Source organism: Eleutherodactylus coqui, chromosome 6 (genome assembly GCF_035609145.1).
Source record: "Eleutherodactylus coqui strain aEleCoq1 chromosome 6, aEleCoq1.hap1, whole genome shotgun sequence".
In the NCBI taxonomy this organism is placed as follows: domain Eukaryota; kingdom Metazoa; phylum Chordata; class Amphibia; order Anura; family Eleutherodactylidae; genus Eleutherodactylus; species Eleutherodactylus coqui.
The window spans coordinates 227913479-227930026 of NC_089842.1; the positions used below are offsets into that span (position 1 = coordinate 227913479).

Here is a 16548-nt window from a genome sequence, read left to right on the forward strand (position 1 = left end):
TCAGCTGTATTATATTAAAGGGATTGTTCTAGACTGAACGGTGCTCTGGAGAGGTCATTGATGGCTGATAGGCGAGGGTCTGCCACTCAGGACCCCCTAGATGTCCCTGTTATCCATCCCTCTGTTAGTGCGGACAGTTCGGGAAGCTGTCAGCTTTTGGCTATGTCCACGTTGACAGTGCTGAATAACAGCTGATTGCCAGGGGGTGCCGAGCAGCAGACCTTCGCCAATCGGCTATCGATGACCGATCCTGAAGGTTAGATCATCAACCGTTCAGACCCAAAAAAACACCTTTTAATGTTGCCCATATGTAGTTCAATTCCCTAACGGCTAAGGGGCACTGGACGATTATCGCGCAAAGTTCAAATGAATTTGCGCCATAATAAATGCACAGCCATCGTGCGCTATTTGTTTGCATTTCGATGGTCGCTTACTTTCAGCCAGCATGAAAATCATCGCTGGATCGCTGACTTTCTCGCCGTGTATAAACGCTCCCCGCTGAGTTCTTTACATAGCAGCCAGCGAGGATCTCCCCGTCTAAACGCTCTGCATGAGCGCTACACTAACAACCTAGCAGTGACGTCCGCTCTCATGCAGTGATTTGGCCAACTGTCTAAATGGGACATTACCTGAGCTATAATTAGAGGTGATGGTCTCGGGATCAGTACAGGATAAGTAACGTTCAGTACCATCTCTATGCTGTACACCTCTTCCCGTGACATCACAGTATCCTCTAGAACACCACTGACTGTCCGCTGTCTCTAACACTATGTCCTCTCTCTACTTAAGTGACCTTGTGTTTCTGCCCTCTACTAACAGCCCTCATCCTGAAATCTCCATCTCAGTGTATGGCACCATAACTCCCAGCACGCTGGCTGTCTTGGGGTTATAGAACATCGCAAGAATCCGCTCTTTTCTCACTGTGGGCACGCTAAAAACGCTCACTGTTCCCCTCGTTCACTATCTGCTCCATTTTTGCAACTCGTTGCTGATCGGCCTCCCCCACACCAGACTCTCGCCTCTCCAATCCATCATAAATGCAGCGGCCAGGCTCCTCTTCCTGTCCAGCCGCTACTCGGATGCCTCTGCCCTGTGCCAGTCGCTGCACTGGCTGCCCAGCAAATACAGAATACAATTCAAACTCGCCACCCTCATCCATAAAGCCCTTCACAGCACCGTGCTGCCCTACATTGCATCCCTCGTCTTAATTCACCACCCAGCCCGCACCCTCCGCTCCACTAATGAAATCAGATTAAGTGCCCCATTCCCGCCTCCAAGACTTCTCCGGAGCCGCACCAGTCCTCTGGAACGTGCTACCCCAAACTATCCGGGCAATCCATGACACACAAAACTTCAGGCGTGCTCTAAAAATGCACCTCTTCAGGAAGGCATGCCATATCTCATAAACCAAATTCCCCTGTACTCCACCTGGTAACATGCTCCCTGTCCTACTGACTGCAATCTCTGCTAGCCGCCATCAACTGCCCCCTGCAGTCCTATCGATTCCGCCACTATACGGCCAGACCATTGTCTGTATAGCATCCCTCACTCTCCACCTCGCCATATCGCGCACATCTCCAGCCCCTTTACCTACTGTATCACCCCATTACTTGTAGTATGTAAGCTCATTGGAGCAGGACCCTCACCCCTACTGTTTCCATCAACTGATTACTACATGTAATTGTGGTTTTGTTCCCCCCCTTGTTCCCCCCCTGCCTTGTCAGTGCTGCGGAATATGTTGGTGCTATATAAATAAAGATTATTATTATTTGTGTGTACACGGTGATTTCAGCAGAATAGTGAGTGCAGCTCTGGAGTATAATACAGGATGTTAACCAGGCCCCACCCTCCCTTTATTTGGAGAATATTGTTTTCTAGCACACCGCCAGTGCTATCCTTAGTCACGTCTCCCTGTAGTATAGGCTGAGAGCATTTCCTCTATGGTGCATTACTCATTATCTCCTCCCTCATCCACAGCCCCAGAAGGGAAGCGCTCCTCCGGATTGACAGCTGTGTGGGTGGCTCGTAATAGGTTTGCAGTCCTGGATCGCATGCATTCAGTGAGTGTCCTTACTTATATTATACGGATTATTTAATATCTAGGACTCCTCCTCCAACTGCCTCCTACTTTTCCTTTCCTGCAGATCCTCATCAAGAACCTAAAAAATGAGATCACCAAGAAGGTCCAAGTGCCGAACTGCGATGAGATCTTTTACTCTGGAACCGGGAACTTGCTGCTCAGAGATGCGGACTCCATCACCTTGTTCGATGTGCAGCAGAAAAGGTGAGGCCTTTAATTCACTGTGGAGGATCTAGCGGAGTTGATTACTATGGATCTGGCTCCTGAAACACTCTGCAACTAGCCAATCCTAAGAACAGGCATCCAGAATGCGTGGAGTGATGGTCAGGCCTGCGTAACTCCACTTCATCTATTGCAATGCGACTGCTGGAGATTGCAGAGTTCACGTAATCCACTATCTCTGGCACTTGCATTCAAAGTAATTGGGCAGTAGAACACAAGTGTCACCAATGCCCCATTTATTCAGGACCCCGGTTTTCATGATCAGTGGGGATCCCAGCAGTCAAACCCCAACCGATCAGTTAGTTATGTCCGGTAGGTATGGAATGTCTTCATTTTTGAGACACAACCCCTTTAAGCCAGGGGAAGGTTCATAACCTTTATATAAAAATGCGCTTTGTAAATTGGTCTACCCCTTTAAGAGAAGGTCTTCCTGGTACTGTGCAGTCACATGATCCCTCTCAGCCAGTCAGCCGCACTGAAAAGGATCTGGAGAGATGGGTGGGAATTTATCTTGCAGCGTATTCTATGTGAAGTTACAAATTTGTGGTCATGTTGTACTGGCGCAAAAACTTGCTACTCTTTTTATTTTTGAACCCCACTCGACACTTTTCTAAGTGGGTGGGACTTGGCAGGAGTGGGCATGACCTCCCGTAGCCCCTAACAATTACTATAATTTTCTGCAGAATCTGGTGTAAATTCTGGTGCTTAAACTAACCGGACATGCACCAAATTTAGGAGTGTTTGCCACGTAATACATTCCATTCCAGGGCACTCAAGACTTAAGGCCCATTTACACTCAAAGATAATCGCTCAAACTGCCGCAAGATTGAACGAAATTCAAGCAAACTGACAACATTTATGAATACCAAATGAATTGCTGTAATCATAGGTGTTCTCCTCCAGGAGTTGTTTGCTCAGCTGGGTGTGTGTTTATTCGATTGTTATTGCATAAACACTTCGCCCAGCTGGACAAACATCTGGCCAGAACATTCCATTGTTCTCCTCCTGGCTCCGACCAGCTGAGTAAGCATTGCACTCATTCAATATCTAAAGCAAAACAAAGGCATCACTTAGCCCCTGGAAACACTAAGGGAATTGCATACAAACTGAAAGAATTTCCAGCGACCAAACAATGGATTTTATGCAAGCCTAAAAACCTTGGCTAACAATAATTGAACGAATAGTGCACGACTGCCTGCATTTACATATAACAATTATCGAATTTTGAGCGATAATCATGTAAAAGGGCCTTTAGTCCGTTGTTTTATACATCAATCTAAAGGCCCTTTACACGCAAAGATAATCTAGCAAATTGATGATTTTTGCATAAAATAACTCGCACATAATCTGTATTTTCCCTCATTAGTAAACTCAGTAGCTGCTGTTTGCTCAGCTGGATGTGTGTTTGTGTGAGGGATTATCTGCCTGGCAGATTCCATTGTCTTCTCCCTTGCATACACAATGAGTACATTGTCTTCACCCTGCAGGAGTAAACACTGTGCTCATTGTGTATGCAAGGCAAACAAAACCACAAGCCTGAAAAGATTGAACAAGCTGCATTCAAATCGAACAAATTCTGAGCAGCTTGCCGATGGTTTTTATGCCAGCTAAAAACCAGCGCTGAACGAGGATGGAATGAATAGTCCACGACTGCGATTATCGCTCACTTTCGGCAGTTCGCACGAATTTTAAATGATGATCGTCGCGTGTAAAAGGGCCTTGAGTCATTTTGTCATGTTCAAACCCCCCCACCCCCTCCCCCAAAATTATCACATGTTTATCTCCCCATACAGAACGCTGGCATCTGTGAAGATCTCCAAAGTGAAGTATGTGATCTGGTCGTCTGACATGTCTCATGTGGCTCTTTTGGCTAAGCATGGTGAGTTTTCTGCATTATACCTATCGTGTTTACCAGTGCCATGCAGTAGCTATGGGTCTGGATATTGCTGTACACTCATGCCTGACTCCTCTTCCTTCATCCATCCACAGCCATTATGATCTGCAACAGAAAACTCGAATCTCTGTGTAACATCCATGAGAACATTCGCGTGAAGAGCGGAGCGTGGGACGAGAGCGGAGTGTTCATCTACACAACAAGCAATCACATCAAATATGCGCTCACCACCGGGTATGTATAGAGCGGGGAAATAGCAATGTGGTTTAAGGGTTGTCTAGTTTTAAACTATTGATGGCCTATCATATAAAATAGATCATCAATAGTAGATCTGGGATCCCCACTGATCAGCTGTTCGTCAGGCCAGTGTGCTTGTGCACAGAGTTTATTTCTATTGGAAGCAGATGGCTCTGTTCCCTCTGCAGTGGCCAGGCTTGGTATTACAGGCCAGGCTCCAATTCATTTCAATAGGAACTTTGCCTGCAATGCCAAGCCTGGCCACTGCAGTGAGAGCAGAGCTGTCTGCTTCTTTCAGAAATTAACTTTGTGTACAAGCACACTGGACTAGCGAATAGCTTATTGGTGGGGATCCTAGGCAACGAACCTCTTCTGATGTACTATTGATTGCCCACCCTGCATGTAGACCATTAATAGTTTACAACTGGACAACCCATTTCATGTTTTATTACATCCATATGACCTATAAAGACAAACCCTTTACGTTTTTCTGAAAGGGTATTGTGGGCAACTGTGGAGGATTAGTGCCATTAGTCACTCTGCCCATTTTCTTTATATGACTTCAGAGACTATGGCATCATCCGGACCCTTGATCTTCCCATTTATATCACACGAGTGAAGGGTAACAGCGTCTACTGTCTGGACCGGGAGTGCCGTCCTCGGGTGCTCACTATCGACCCTACAGAATTCAAGTTCAAGTTGGCCTTGATTAACAGGAAGTATGATGAGGTAGGTTTCAGCTAGGGCGCTCCTTCTACCTGTATCAAGATTTTACAGTCCTCCATGGTTTTTAAGGCTTATTCCACCAAGTCTTCCATATGTTTTGTGTAATATCATAAGGGAGACTTAACGTGAACCTCCAGTCCTGAAGAAACCTAGATGGCTGCACCGCTTCTCTGACTGTGTATTAGTATGCATCACTAGTCTAAGGCACTACATGCTGCTCATGTGGTTGGCACTGCCCGTCATGGCAGCATGTAGTGTCTTAGACTGCCTATGTGTACTAATGTACAGTGTGCATCTGGTAGTCAGAGAAGCGGTGCGGCCATCTTTGTTCGGGATCGGAGGGTCTCCTAAAACCCTTAGTGACTGGCCTATTTTATGCATTAAGCGATTTACTTAGTCGCATGGCAAGAGCCGTAACTCGTTGAATAGCTGTATGAAGGCTCGTTTTGTAGGAGGAGTTGTATATTACTGGCTGCACTCCGGGGTCCATATGATGTCTTGTAGAACGTTTATTACAGTTTTCAGAGGAGATGGAAAAACCATCCCAGATATTTCGCTATTGTTTTGGAGGTTTGCTTCGATGGCGTAATAACTAGAGATGAGCGAGCGTACTCGCAAAAGCACTACTCGCTCAAGTAATTTGCTTTATTCGAGTATCGCTGTGCTCGTCCCTGAAGATTCGGGTGCCGGCACGGAGCGGGGAGCTGCAGGGGAGAGCGGGGAGGAACGGAGGGGAGATCTTTCTCTCCCTCTCTCCCGCCCGCTCTCCCCTGCTCCCCGCTGCGACTCACCTGTCAGCCGCAGCGGCACCCGAATCTTCAGACCCGAGCACAGCGATACTCGGATAAAGCAAATTACTCGAGCGAGTAGTGCTTTTCCGAGTACTCTCGCTCATCTCTAGTAATAACACAATGATTTTTTTTTATTTAGATGAGCACGATTACTATAATACCAAGTGAAGATATATATCTAATTTTTTTTTTGTTACTGCTTTAGCACAAAAAAAAAGTTTTTAAAGAAAAACAATTGATTTTGCATCACAGCATTCTAAGACCCAGAAGATTGATGTTTTTCGGCAGCGGAGCTCCGTGAGGGCTTGTTTTATGCAGGAAGAGTTGTAGCTTTTATTAATAGCATTTTGAGGTACATGTGACTTTTTGATATATTTTTTTGCATTGCGTTTTTTTGGGGGTGAACAAAAGAAAAATAGCAATTCTGGCGTAGGTTTTTAAGTTATTTTATGGCGTTCACTAAACGTGCATTAAATAACAAAATATTTTCATCATTTGGGTTATTGCGAACACTGTATTACCTATGATGTGCTGTTTTTGTGGGGTTTTTTACATTATAGATTGTCCATTTTTTTAAAAGGTTTTTTTTTTGTTTTTTTGGTTTTTTTGTGAAAAGCATGTGGTTTTTTTTTTTCTTTTAAATCTCTTAAATGTAGACTTTTTTGACACTATTTATAGTTCCTAAACAGGTGTTGAAGATGCAATCAGTCGATCGCTGGGATAGTACACTGCATTACTTGTGTAGTGCACTCTACTAAGCCTATGACAGCAACTTATCAGATTCTGCTGGACGTGGGGTCTAATAGGCTGAGTTACATGGCAGACAGAGACATTTTGTCAGGCTTCCATCTGCAATTGGTACCCTGCGTTTGTATTTTAGTGTGCCAATGTGTGATAAAAGTAGATGCCCCTTAACCCTGTCATCTGCTTACATGCTGCAGCTGCTATTAATTGTGGCATGTAAGGGGTTTAAACTGCCAGGATCTGAGTTCTCAGTTCCTGGCTGTCAGTAGTCAGCGATGCCACTGCCCTAAAAAGATGTATGCGCAGTTTTAAAGCCAATCAGTGACTGCCATAAAAAGGTGTATTGGTGGTCATTAAGGGGTTAAAAATGTTTGACAGTCGGCTATTAATCGCTTCTGCTTTTAGGTCCTGCATATGGTGAGGAATGCCAAGTTGGTGGGCCAGTCCATCATTGCCTACTTGCAGAAGAAAGGTTATCCAGAGGTGGCGCTGCACTTCGTCAAAGATGAGAAGACCAGATTCAGCTTGGCCTTGGAGTGCGGAAACATCGAGGTAACGTTGTGATGTGCCGGACTCTTACGGTACTTATAGCGTACCTACCTCATGGCGCCCCAGAATTGATTCTTACAATATACCCGTCTTGAGTTCCCATAGGGCTGCAGTTGGGTCTCCTCCTCGGATCACTAATCTGAGTGTTTGTGTTATAGCATGACTCAGCTTTATAATTGCCGTCTCCTGCAGCTCTTCAGGGTGTGTTAGGGCCCTTTTACCGGTGTAGCTACATCCAGATGTCAGTCACTGATAGCGCCCTCCTCTCTTCACCAGATCGCCCTTGAAGCTGCTAAGGCCCTGGATGATAAACACTGCTGGGAGAAGCTGGGTGAGGTCGCTTTGCTGCAGGGCAACCATCAGATTGTAGAGATGTGCTACCAGCGAACCAAGAATTTCGACAAGCTCTCCTTCCTCTACCTGATCACCGGCAACCTGGAAAAACTGCGCAAGATGATGAAGATTGGTAAGAAAAGCGTCCTGGAACCTATTCGTCCATGTCTGTGGTGTGCCGGCACTTACTGCGGCACAAGTTGGTACTGCAGGTTGTGGCAGCTCATATCATATCCTCTTGTTCCCTTCCACCCCTAGCTGAGATCCGTAAAGACTTCAGTGGTCAGTACCAGAACGCTTTATACCTGGGAGACGTGGAAGAGCGAGTGAAGATCCTCAAGAACTGTGGGCAGAGTAAGTGGCCGGCGTTGGCCTTCTGATTGACATTTCATCTTTCCTTCCGCAGATAATTACTAATTACTCTCATCACTTGCACAGAATCTCTGGCCTACCTTACTGCTGCCACCCACGGAATCACCGAGGAGGAAGAAAATCTACGGGAAACATTCGACCCCGAAAAAGAAATTGTAAGTTTGCAGTCAATGATACGTGGGAGAACATAGATGCCCCTCATGTTTGCCAATGCAAAGCGAGTGTTGACTTCATCAGCTTTAAAGAGTACCTGTACTGCCAGTCTGCAACACTGGTACTCCATCAGCCGTTTTTGGCTCCTGGCAGCTGGAGACAATCCCATATAGTGCTATATGGGGCCATCTTCAGCTGCCAGAAGCAGCCAACAAAGCCTAAGCGCTGTAGACTGAAAGTGCAGGTATTCCTTTAACCGAGAGGGGGCAGTACTCGGAGAGGAAGCACATTCTGCACTTTTTGTAACTCCTGTAGATTTAAATGGAGATGCAAACCTGCAGGTGCTTTGCATCACGAGCCGTTTTATCAGGATACCTTAGCTCTTCCAATTGATGACCTATGCAGGGGTACGGAATACCCCTTTAAGAATCTTGTTAGAAGGCAGAAGCAAAATCGCTAATGCTGAGCTATTTGTTCATTTCGTATAGATTCCCGAGGTGGATCCAGATGCAAAATTGCTTTTGCCCCCTCCTCCGGTGCTGCCGCTGGACACTAACTGGCCTCTGCTCACCATGTCTAAAGGCTTCTTTGAAGGAACCATATCCAGTAAAGGTAAGTTGTCTTGCAGAAGAAAAGTATGCTATCTGTGGGGTATTGGCCTTGAAGAGGTTGTGCCATGTTTTGAAAGCTGTCCCCTATCCACAGATCCCAAGAGTGGGACGCGTCCTGTAACGGCAGTCACACATGCACCATGCTGCTCCATTCATTTCACTGGAGCTCTTTAAACTTGCCCCTGAAATCACCTTCCTAGTTCTGTAGAGTCACATGCTGTCAGCGGCTCTGGAAGTGATCCTATAGTGTAGTTGGTGACCATTGTGCAGTGGCCTCTAATAGTCGTATTTTATCTCCTACCAGCTAAAGGAGCAATGGCCGCCGACATCGATGTGGACACGGTGGGAGGAGAAGGCTGGGGAGAAGATGCTGAGCTTGCACTGGATGAAGGTGAAGGCAGCAGCCACTATCTACAACCCTCCTAATGGCTTCTACATATGGAAATCTCACAGCATTTTCTTCTCATTTCAGATGGGTTTGTGGATGCAGGCGAGACATTTGGAGACGAGGCTCCCGGAAAGGGACAGGAAGAAGGAGGCGGATGGGATGTTGATGAAGACTTGGATCTTCCTCCTGAGTTGGTGAGTAGATCTCGTTCCTCAGAGGAGTTTTGTCTTTTAAGGGATCTTCCCGTTAAAGCATTTATCCCCTAATACAGGATGGGGGGATAAATGTCTGATCGCTCAGGGGTCCAGCTGCTGGGTCCCCAGCGATCCTGAGACTGGAGCACCCAATGCCTCATGTGAATGGAGTGGCAGTGCAGACGCTCGACTGTCACTTCTACAGGACAGGCGGAGATTACTGTACTTGGCAATCTCCCTCCATCCCATAGAAGTAAATGGAGTAGTGGCCACACATAAACACATAGGGCATTTAGGTTTGCAAGTCTCAGGCCTAGTGGCAGTCCCTGCGATCAGACCTAGGATTAGGGGATACATTTCTTTAAATACCCCTTTTACAGTTCCCGCCTAACATTGGGCTTTGTGTTGTCAGGATGTTCCCGGTGGTTCCTCTGGCTCAGGGGAAGATGGCTTCTTTGTACCACCAACCAAGGGCAGCAGTCCAGCGCAGGTAAGACAGTCCTCTCTGTGCATGTGTGGTTGCATTGGATGTTGCGGAGTGGGATCTTAGATTCCGGATGTTTTGGGGACGGTCTGTCGTCATGTACTGGCATTGATCACACCTCTTTCTTTGTCCTGTAGACATGGTGCAACAACTCTCAGCTCCCCGTGGATCACATTCTGGCAGGCTCTTTTGAGACCGCGATGCGGGTAAGTTCACCGGAAGCCTTGTACCGATTCATGTGGATCTGACATGAGTTCAGTGACGAATGCCAAACCAATTCTGCCTGTGAAGGTAACAACAATCTTCTCCTCCTCAGCTCCTCCATGACCAGGTCGGGGTGGTGAACTTTGCAGCTTATAAGCAGCATTTCTTGCACACCTTCTCCAGGGGTCGCAGCACTTACCAGGCGCTGCCAGGGCTCCCTTCTATGTACGGTTATCCCCAGCGCAACTGGTAAGGCTTTATTTCTCTACTGGGGTTTTTGATAATAAACTAGATCCATCCTTGGTCCAAAAATATACAGCAATGTAATATATCTAAGGGTCCATTGATGGGAGTATTTTTGGTCTCTGTGCTGTACAGGTATTGGACCCATTCTAGTCAATGAGGCTATTCACAGGTGATCCGGTCCGTATGAACAAGTTGCTGCATGTCCGATTCTTGTTAGCCTTCATGTACGACAGCAGGGAAAGCCACGATCTGCATGCGGCGCAGGAAGTTTTAAGCTTGATTTTTAATGGCATGCTGTATACAAGAAGCATAACAAAATAAGTTTAGGAAACTGCCCGTACTGCTGTTCTGTAGGTGTAGTTGGTACAACATGTTAGAAGTGACAACGAGTTCTCTATAGAATGGTAGAGTTGGAAGGGACCTCCAGGATCATCGGGTCCGACCCCCTGCTCAGTGCAGGATCACTAAATCATCCCAGACAGATATTTGTCCAACCTCTGTTTGAAGACTTCCATTGAAGGATAACTCACCACCTCCCGTGGTAACCTGTTCCACTCATTGATCACCCTCACTGTCTAATATCTAATCTGTGTCTCCTCCCTTTCAGTTTCATCCCGTTGCTTCTAGTCTTTACTTCTGCAAATGAGAATAGGGCTGATCCCTCTGCACTGTGACAGCCCTTCAGATATTTGTAGACAGCTATTAAGTGTACTGTCAGCCTTCTTTTTTGCAAGCTAAACATTCCCAGATCCTTTAACCGTTCCTCATAGGACATGATTTGCAGATCGCTCACCATCTTGGTAACTCGTCTCTGAACTTGCTCCAGTTTGTCTATGTCTTTTTTAAAGTGGGGTGCCCAGAACTGGACCCAGTATTCCAGATGAGGTCTGACTAAGGAAGAGTAGAGGGGGATAATTACCTCACATGATCTAGACCCTAAGCTTCCCTTAATACATCCCAGAATTGTGTTTGCCTTTTTGGCTGCTGCATCACATTGTTGACTCATGTTCAGTCTATGATCTATCAGTATACCCAAGTCTTTTTCACATGTGCTGCTGCTTAGTTTAATTCCTCCCATTCTGTATGTGCTTTTCTCATGTTATTTGCCCAGATGTAGGACTTTGCAATTCTCCTTGTTAAATACCATTCTGTTAGTCACCGCTCACTGTTCAAGCTTTTCTAGATCTTTTTGAATACTCTCTCTCCCCTGGTGTTGGCTATCCCTCCTAGCTTTGTGTCGTTTTCCCATCAATTCCCTCCTCTACATCATTTATAAAAATGTTGAACAGCACTGGGCCTCGGACAGAGCCTTGTGGTCCCACTTGATACATTCTTCCACTTGGATGTGCAGTCATTTATGACCACTCTGAGTACGATCACTCAGCCAGTTGTGAATCCACCTAATTTAGTAAATGGACATTGAAAACTGCCAGCTGAAAGCTTTTTCCGGCAATTACTGTACCTGTTAATCCCACCATTACTATCCACTGTCTGTAGAGGGTGGATGGTGAGCAGCAGCCCAATCCCTTGAGCACCACTTAAGTCCAGGTATAACAAGTTGGGATGGTTAGGTCTGGACAGCTGTAGTTCTTGGTTTCCGCCATGTTTGAGCTCTGTTTCTCAGCAGCCGCTGTCATTTAGAGGTGATTTGCATTCCCTTTCCAGGAAGGACGCGGGATTAAAGAATGGACTCCCTGCCGTTGGCCTGAAGCTCAGTGACCTGATCCAGCGCCTACAGATGTGCTACCAGTTGACCACATCTGGTAAATTCGAGGAAGCAGTGGAGAAGTTCCGCCTGATTCTCCTCAGCATCCCCCTTCTGGTCGTAGACAACAAGCAAGAGATAGCAGAGGTGCAGGCCGTTCTTTCCTACCTGGAGCCTCAACAGCGTTGGGGGGGTTATATAAGACACCCAGTACGTGACGAGTTAAAGGAACCAGAATTAACACTGAATTAACCTCCATTGCAGGCCCAGCAGCTGATTACAATATGCAGAGAGTATATAGTGGGATTGTCCATGGAAATAGAGAGGAAGAAGCTTCCCAAAGACACCCTGGATCAACAGAAACGCATTTGTGAGGTGAGAGAGAACGCGTGTCGTAGATTAAAGCTTGATGATGATTGTGGCGGGCAAGGCTTGGCATCAGCTATAGTGTAGTAATGGCATTGGTCTCCTACTACCAGCGCTTCATGCATGAATTCCCAACCTGGGTGCCGCAGCATCCAGCTGCGCCATGACAACCTGCCAGGGGCGCTGTAACATCCAGTTTGGGAAAACCTATGAAATCAGCCACCCTGCACATTCTTCTCCTTTCCCTCCTCTATAATGACCACCAACAAGAGAACATGACTTGCAGAAGTACCGCCCACATCTGGCCGTCCTCCAATAGCAGCTGAGTGTAGTTGGTGCCCGGTTCACCTACTATAGCAGCCTAGTCTGGAGAAGGTGCTCGGCTGACCTCCCAGTAGTAGCAGTGAGGCTCGTACGTTGCTGTTTGGGAGTCAAGGGAGTGGCTGTGGAGTTTCAGTAGGGGTGCCCTAAGGTAATACCTTTTTCTTTGGTGCCCGAAGCTCAAATGTTTGGGAAAGACTGACTTGGAGGGTTCCCAGGACTTTACTGTTGATAACCTAATCTCAGGGTAGGTCATCGGTAGGGTTCCACCGTTCAGGATCTCCGCTGATTAACTATTAGCTTTCAGCTTCCAGCTCTCTCCGTACAGACAGTGAGCTGAGCAATGTCCACACTGCAGGGCTTACATCGGTATTACATTGAATTCCATGGGAGCTGTGCCTGCATTACCACCCTGAGCCACTGCAATGTGTAAGGAGCTGTCCGCTTCCAGCTCTGTCCACACTAACTGTAGGATGGGCAATATATGATCAGTGGAGATCCTGAGTGGTGGACCCCCACTGATGAACTATTGATGTCCCATCCTATAATAAAGTCTTGGAAAATCCCTTTAACCCCTTAGTGACATGTACTATTTTAAAATAAAGGACGCAACAATTTTTTTGTGGAAATTTTCATCTTTACTTTTCAAAAGCCGGGACATGCGACTGCTGCAGCCAATTACTGGCTATAGGTCACTTCTGTGGCCAGTGATTGGCTGCAGCAGTCACATGTCATGGTTAGCAGAAACCAGGAAGGATAGAGTGGCTCTGAAGCAAATTTTGAGTTGTGGGAAACCCCCTCTAATGTCCCACTGGGGGGCAGTGTTCGTATATTTATTTTCCTTGACCATTGTGATGTCCTTCTGTAGATGGCGGCTTATTTCACGCACTCCAGCCTGCAGCCGGTCCACATGATCCTAGTCCTGAGAACCGCGGTTAACCTTTTCTTCAAGCTGAAGAACTTCCAAACCGCCGCTGTGTTTGCCAGACGACTGCTAGAATTAGGACCCAAGCCTGAAGTGGCGCAGCAGGTGAGTAATTGCTGGCGACTACCAATCGTAGAACCGACTAGAAGCGTCGAACTTCCTGCAACTCATTTATTTTCTCTGACAGACGCGCAAGATTCTGGCTGCTTGTGAGAAAAACCTCACCAACACCTACCAGCTCAACTACGACATGCACAACCCCTTCGACATCTGTGCCGCTTCCTACCGACCAATCTACAGGGGGAAACCAGTGGAAAAATGCCCCCTCAGCGGAGCTTGCTACAGCCCGGAGTATAAAGGAGAGATCTGCAGGGTCACTACGGTAGGTACAGGTCTAAAGCGGGGTCTTAACCCCTTCAGGACGTAAATGTCCGAAAAACGCTTGTCTTATGGATGGTGCAGGCTCAGCTCAGTCCACACCATCTGTAGCGAGAGCCAGCTGTGACTGACAGCCAGCCTACCACTGCAACAGCGGGGAGCAGTGCGCTCACCGATCCCCACTGTTAACCCCTTACATGACGCAATCAATGTTGATTGCAGCCTATAAAGTGTTCAGGGTGGGCGCTCCCTTTGACGTCATCGGCCCTCCAACATGTAATCACAGAGAGCCGCTTGGTTGCCGTGGCAACAAGATACCAGACAACATCGTGTGGGTCTGCCATGGCCTGTGATTTGCTATGAGGAGCGATAATTCAATGCAGTACAGAATTAATACAACAAATTATCAAAGCGACCATAATCTACCAGGTTCAAGTCCCCTACAGTCACATTAAAAAAAATGTACAAAAAAAGTTTTTACACTTCCCCTCTTTGTTTAAATAAAATAAACACATTTTTGGTATCCATGAATGCGTAACGACCCGTACAATAAATTGAAGACCCTTTTAATCCTGCATGGCAAACCCTATTTGAGAAATGAAAGTATTATAAGTAAAAGAGCCAAAATGTGTTTTTTGTTTATTTCGCCTCCTGAAAAACACAATAAAAGTGATCAAAAAAGCCATATGTACCCCAAAATAATACCAATAAAAACTACAGCTAATCACACAAATAACAAGCCTCACAGAGCCCCATCCATGGAAATATAAAGAGGTTATGGGATTTTGAATGCAGCAATGCAGAAAAAAATGTTTATTTTCCAAAAAAGTGTTTTTACTGTGCAAAGGTGTAGTGACCTAAAATATATATATATGACTTTAGTTTGGTCATAAATACTAATCTGCAAAAAAATATTTATAATGTTATTTATGCTGCATGATTCACACTGGTAAAACAAAAGGGCGGAAATTATGATTTTCTCCCTTTCCTCCAACAAAAAAAAAATTAGTTCTACAATACCTTATATGTACACAAAAATAGTGCCAATAAAAAGTATCGCGTCACATAAGCCCCGCCCTCATACGGCCATGTCAGTGAAAAAAAAAAAATAAAATATATGGCTTTTGAAAAGTTGACATGAAAATCCCCAAAAAGTTGTTGCATCCTCATGGCCAAAATAGGTTGTGTTACTAAGGTGGTGTTGAAGGAGCAGTCCGCTCCATGTTAGCTGAAGGTCCGAGCAGTGGGATAGGCATCAGTTTCTTCTATCAGCTAAAATCTGAGTGAAGCAAGTGTTTTGTTTTTCCTGTAGTGCCCCTACAGGAACAATGAAGCATTACGCAGTGAGAGGTGTTTCTTGTATGTATTCTTCACTCTGACTAGATGGATCATTGCACATCCCACAGATTATAGATTTCCTCTAACTGTTTACAAAATTTGGATTCTTCTCCTTTAACCCCTTAAGTGGCGGGTTTCCTACCACCCTGTCAGACCCACCAGGGCAGGTTTTTTAAAATGGTCTAATCATTGAATTTTAACTAATTTTGCAGTTGCGTCTCAAGAGCCATAACTTTTTCATTTTTCCATTGACATGGCCATATAAGGGCTTGTTTTTTGCGGGACAAGTTGTGATTTTTTAAACAGGGGGGAGGAAAAAAAGAAATGGGGAAAAAAGAAAAAAAGGGACCATGTCATTAAGGGGTTAAATAATGTATTAACTTCCTTCTCTGGGTCATTACGACGCATGGATATCACATGTGTGATTGTATTTTTGATTTTTTACAAAGTAAAGGGAGACAAGTGTTTTTATTATTTTTTTTTATTTTTATTTTTTTTCCCTTTACGGGACTTCCACAGGGACCCATCAGGACCCCCTGATCACATTCCGGGTCCGATGGTGACAGCCCTTTACATGCTGCAGTGACAGCCCTTTACATGCTGCAGTCACATAGACTGCAGCATGTAAAGGGTTAACACAGCAGAGATGGGAGGTTTTCTCTGATCTCTGCTGTAAGAGCTAGTACCTAGCTGTCCTCTGACAGCCAAGCAGCAAGCTCTCCCTGCCACAGAGACCATCGGCTTGCTTCTGACAAGCCGATGGTCTCTATGGCAACCTGTAAACAAAGCAGGAGGTTGCCGGCACATCGGCAATATCTTCTGCTGGTTTTTCAAAGTCCTGCACTGCTCTGTGTGGGTCTGTGCAGGCAGAGCACAATGTCACAGCTTGTGGCATTGTGCTCTGCAGCTCCCATAGTGATACATAGCCCGGAAATCTTCCGGGCTATGTTGCTATGAGCAGTGGAGCTCGTCCCGGAAAATTTCCGGGCGTGCCACTCAAGGGGTTAAGAGACTAATGCGTTAACTTTTTCCTTTTATATTTCGGTAGGTGACAGAGATCGGCAAAGACGTGATTGGTTTGAGGATCAGCCCTCTACAGTTCCGTTAGGACCTCAGTCGTCCGATCAGACTTATTTTTTTTCTGTGCCCACCTTTATTATGAGTAGCCTGTGCTGCTGCCCCCACCCCTCTTCTGTGCTCCAAGCTTGTATGGCTGCCCATTACTAACTTGTACTTCAGTAAATCTGCATCCTTTCCATATGTGAAATAAAATCTACCAATTAGGAA

The 16548-nt window shown here is 45.9% G+C and overlaps 1 protein-coding gene across 1 annotated transcript in view; it reads left to right on the top strand.

Annotated features, from left to right (window-relative positions):
• COPA (COPI coat complex subunit alpha) overlaps positions 1-16548 on the top strand; it is a 37971-nt gene extending 21423 nt beyond the window's left edge. The window contains exons 14-33 of the mRNA XM_066609023.1: positions 1978-2060; positions 2145-2284; positions 4096-4181; positions 4292-4430; positions 5000-5162; positions 7100-7246; positions 7520-7709; positions 7835-7930; positions 8015-8103; positions 8590-8713; positions 9017-9103; positions 9185-9294; positions 9707-9784; positions 9916-9984; positions 10095-10231; positions 11894-12080; positions 12198-12308; positions 13489-13650; positions 13733-13927; positions 16310-16548. Of these exons, the coding sequence (XP_066465120.1) occupies positions 1978-2060; positions 2145-2284; positions 4096-4181; positions 4292-4430; positions 5000-5162; positions 7100-7246; positions 7520-7709; positions 7835-7930; positions 8015-8103; positions 8590-8713; positions 9017-9103; positions 9185-9294; positions 9707-9784; positions 9916-9984; positions 10095-10231; positions 11894-12080; positions 12198-12308; positions 13489-13650; positions 13733-13927; positions 16310-16369 (2453 nt within the window). The 3' untranslated portion in view covers positions 16370-16548. The remainder of the gene's footprint in view (positions 1-1977; positions 2061-2144; positions 2285-4095; positions 4182-4291; positions 4431-4999; positions 5163-7099; positions 7247-7519; positions 7710-7834; positions 7931-8014; positions 8104-8589; positions 8714-9016; positions 9104-9184; positions 9295-9706; positions 9785-9915; positions 9985-10094; positions 10232-11893; positions 12081-12197; positions 12309-13488; positions 13651-13732; positions 13928-16309) is intronic.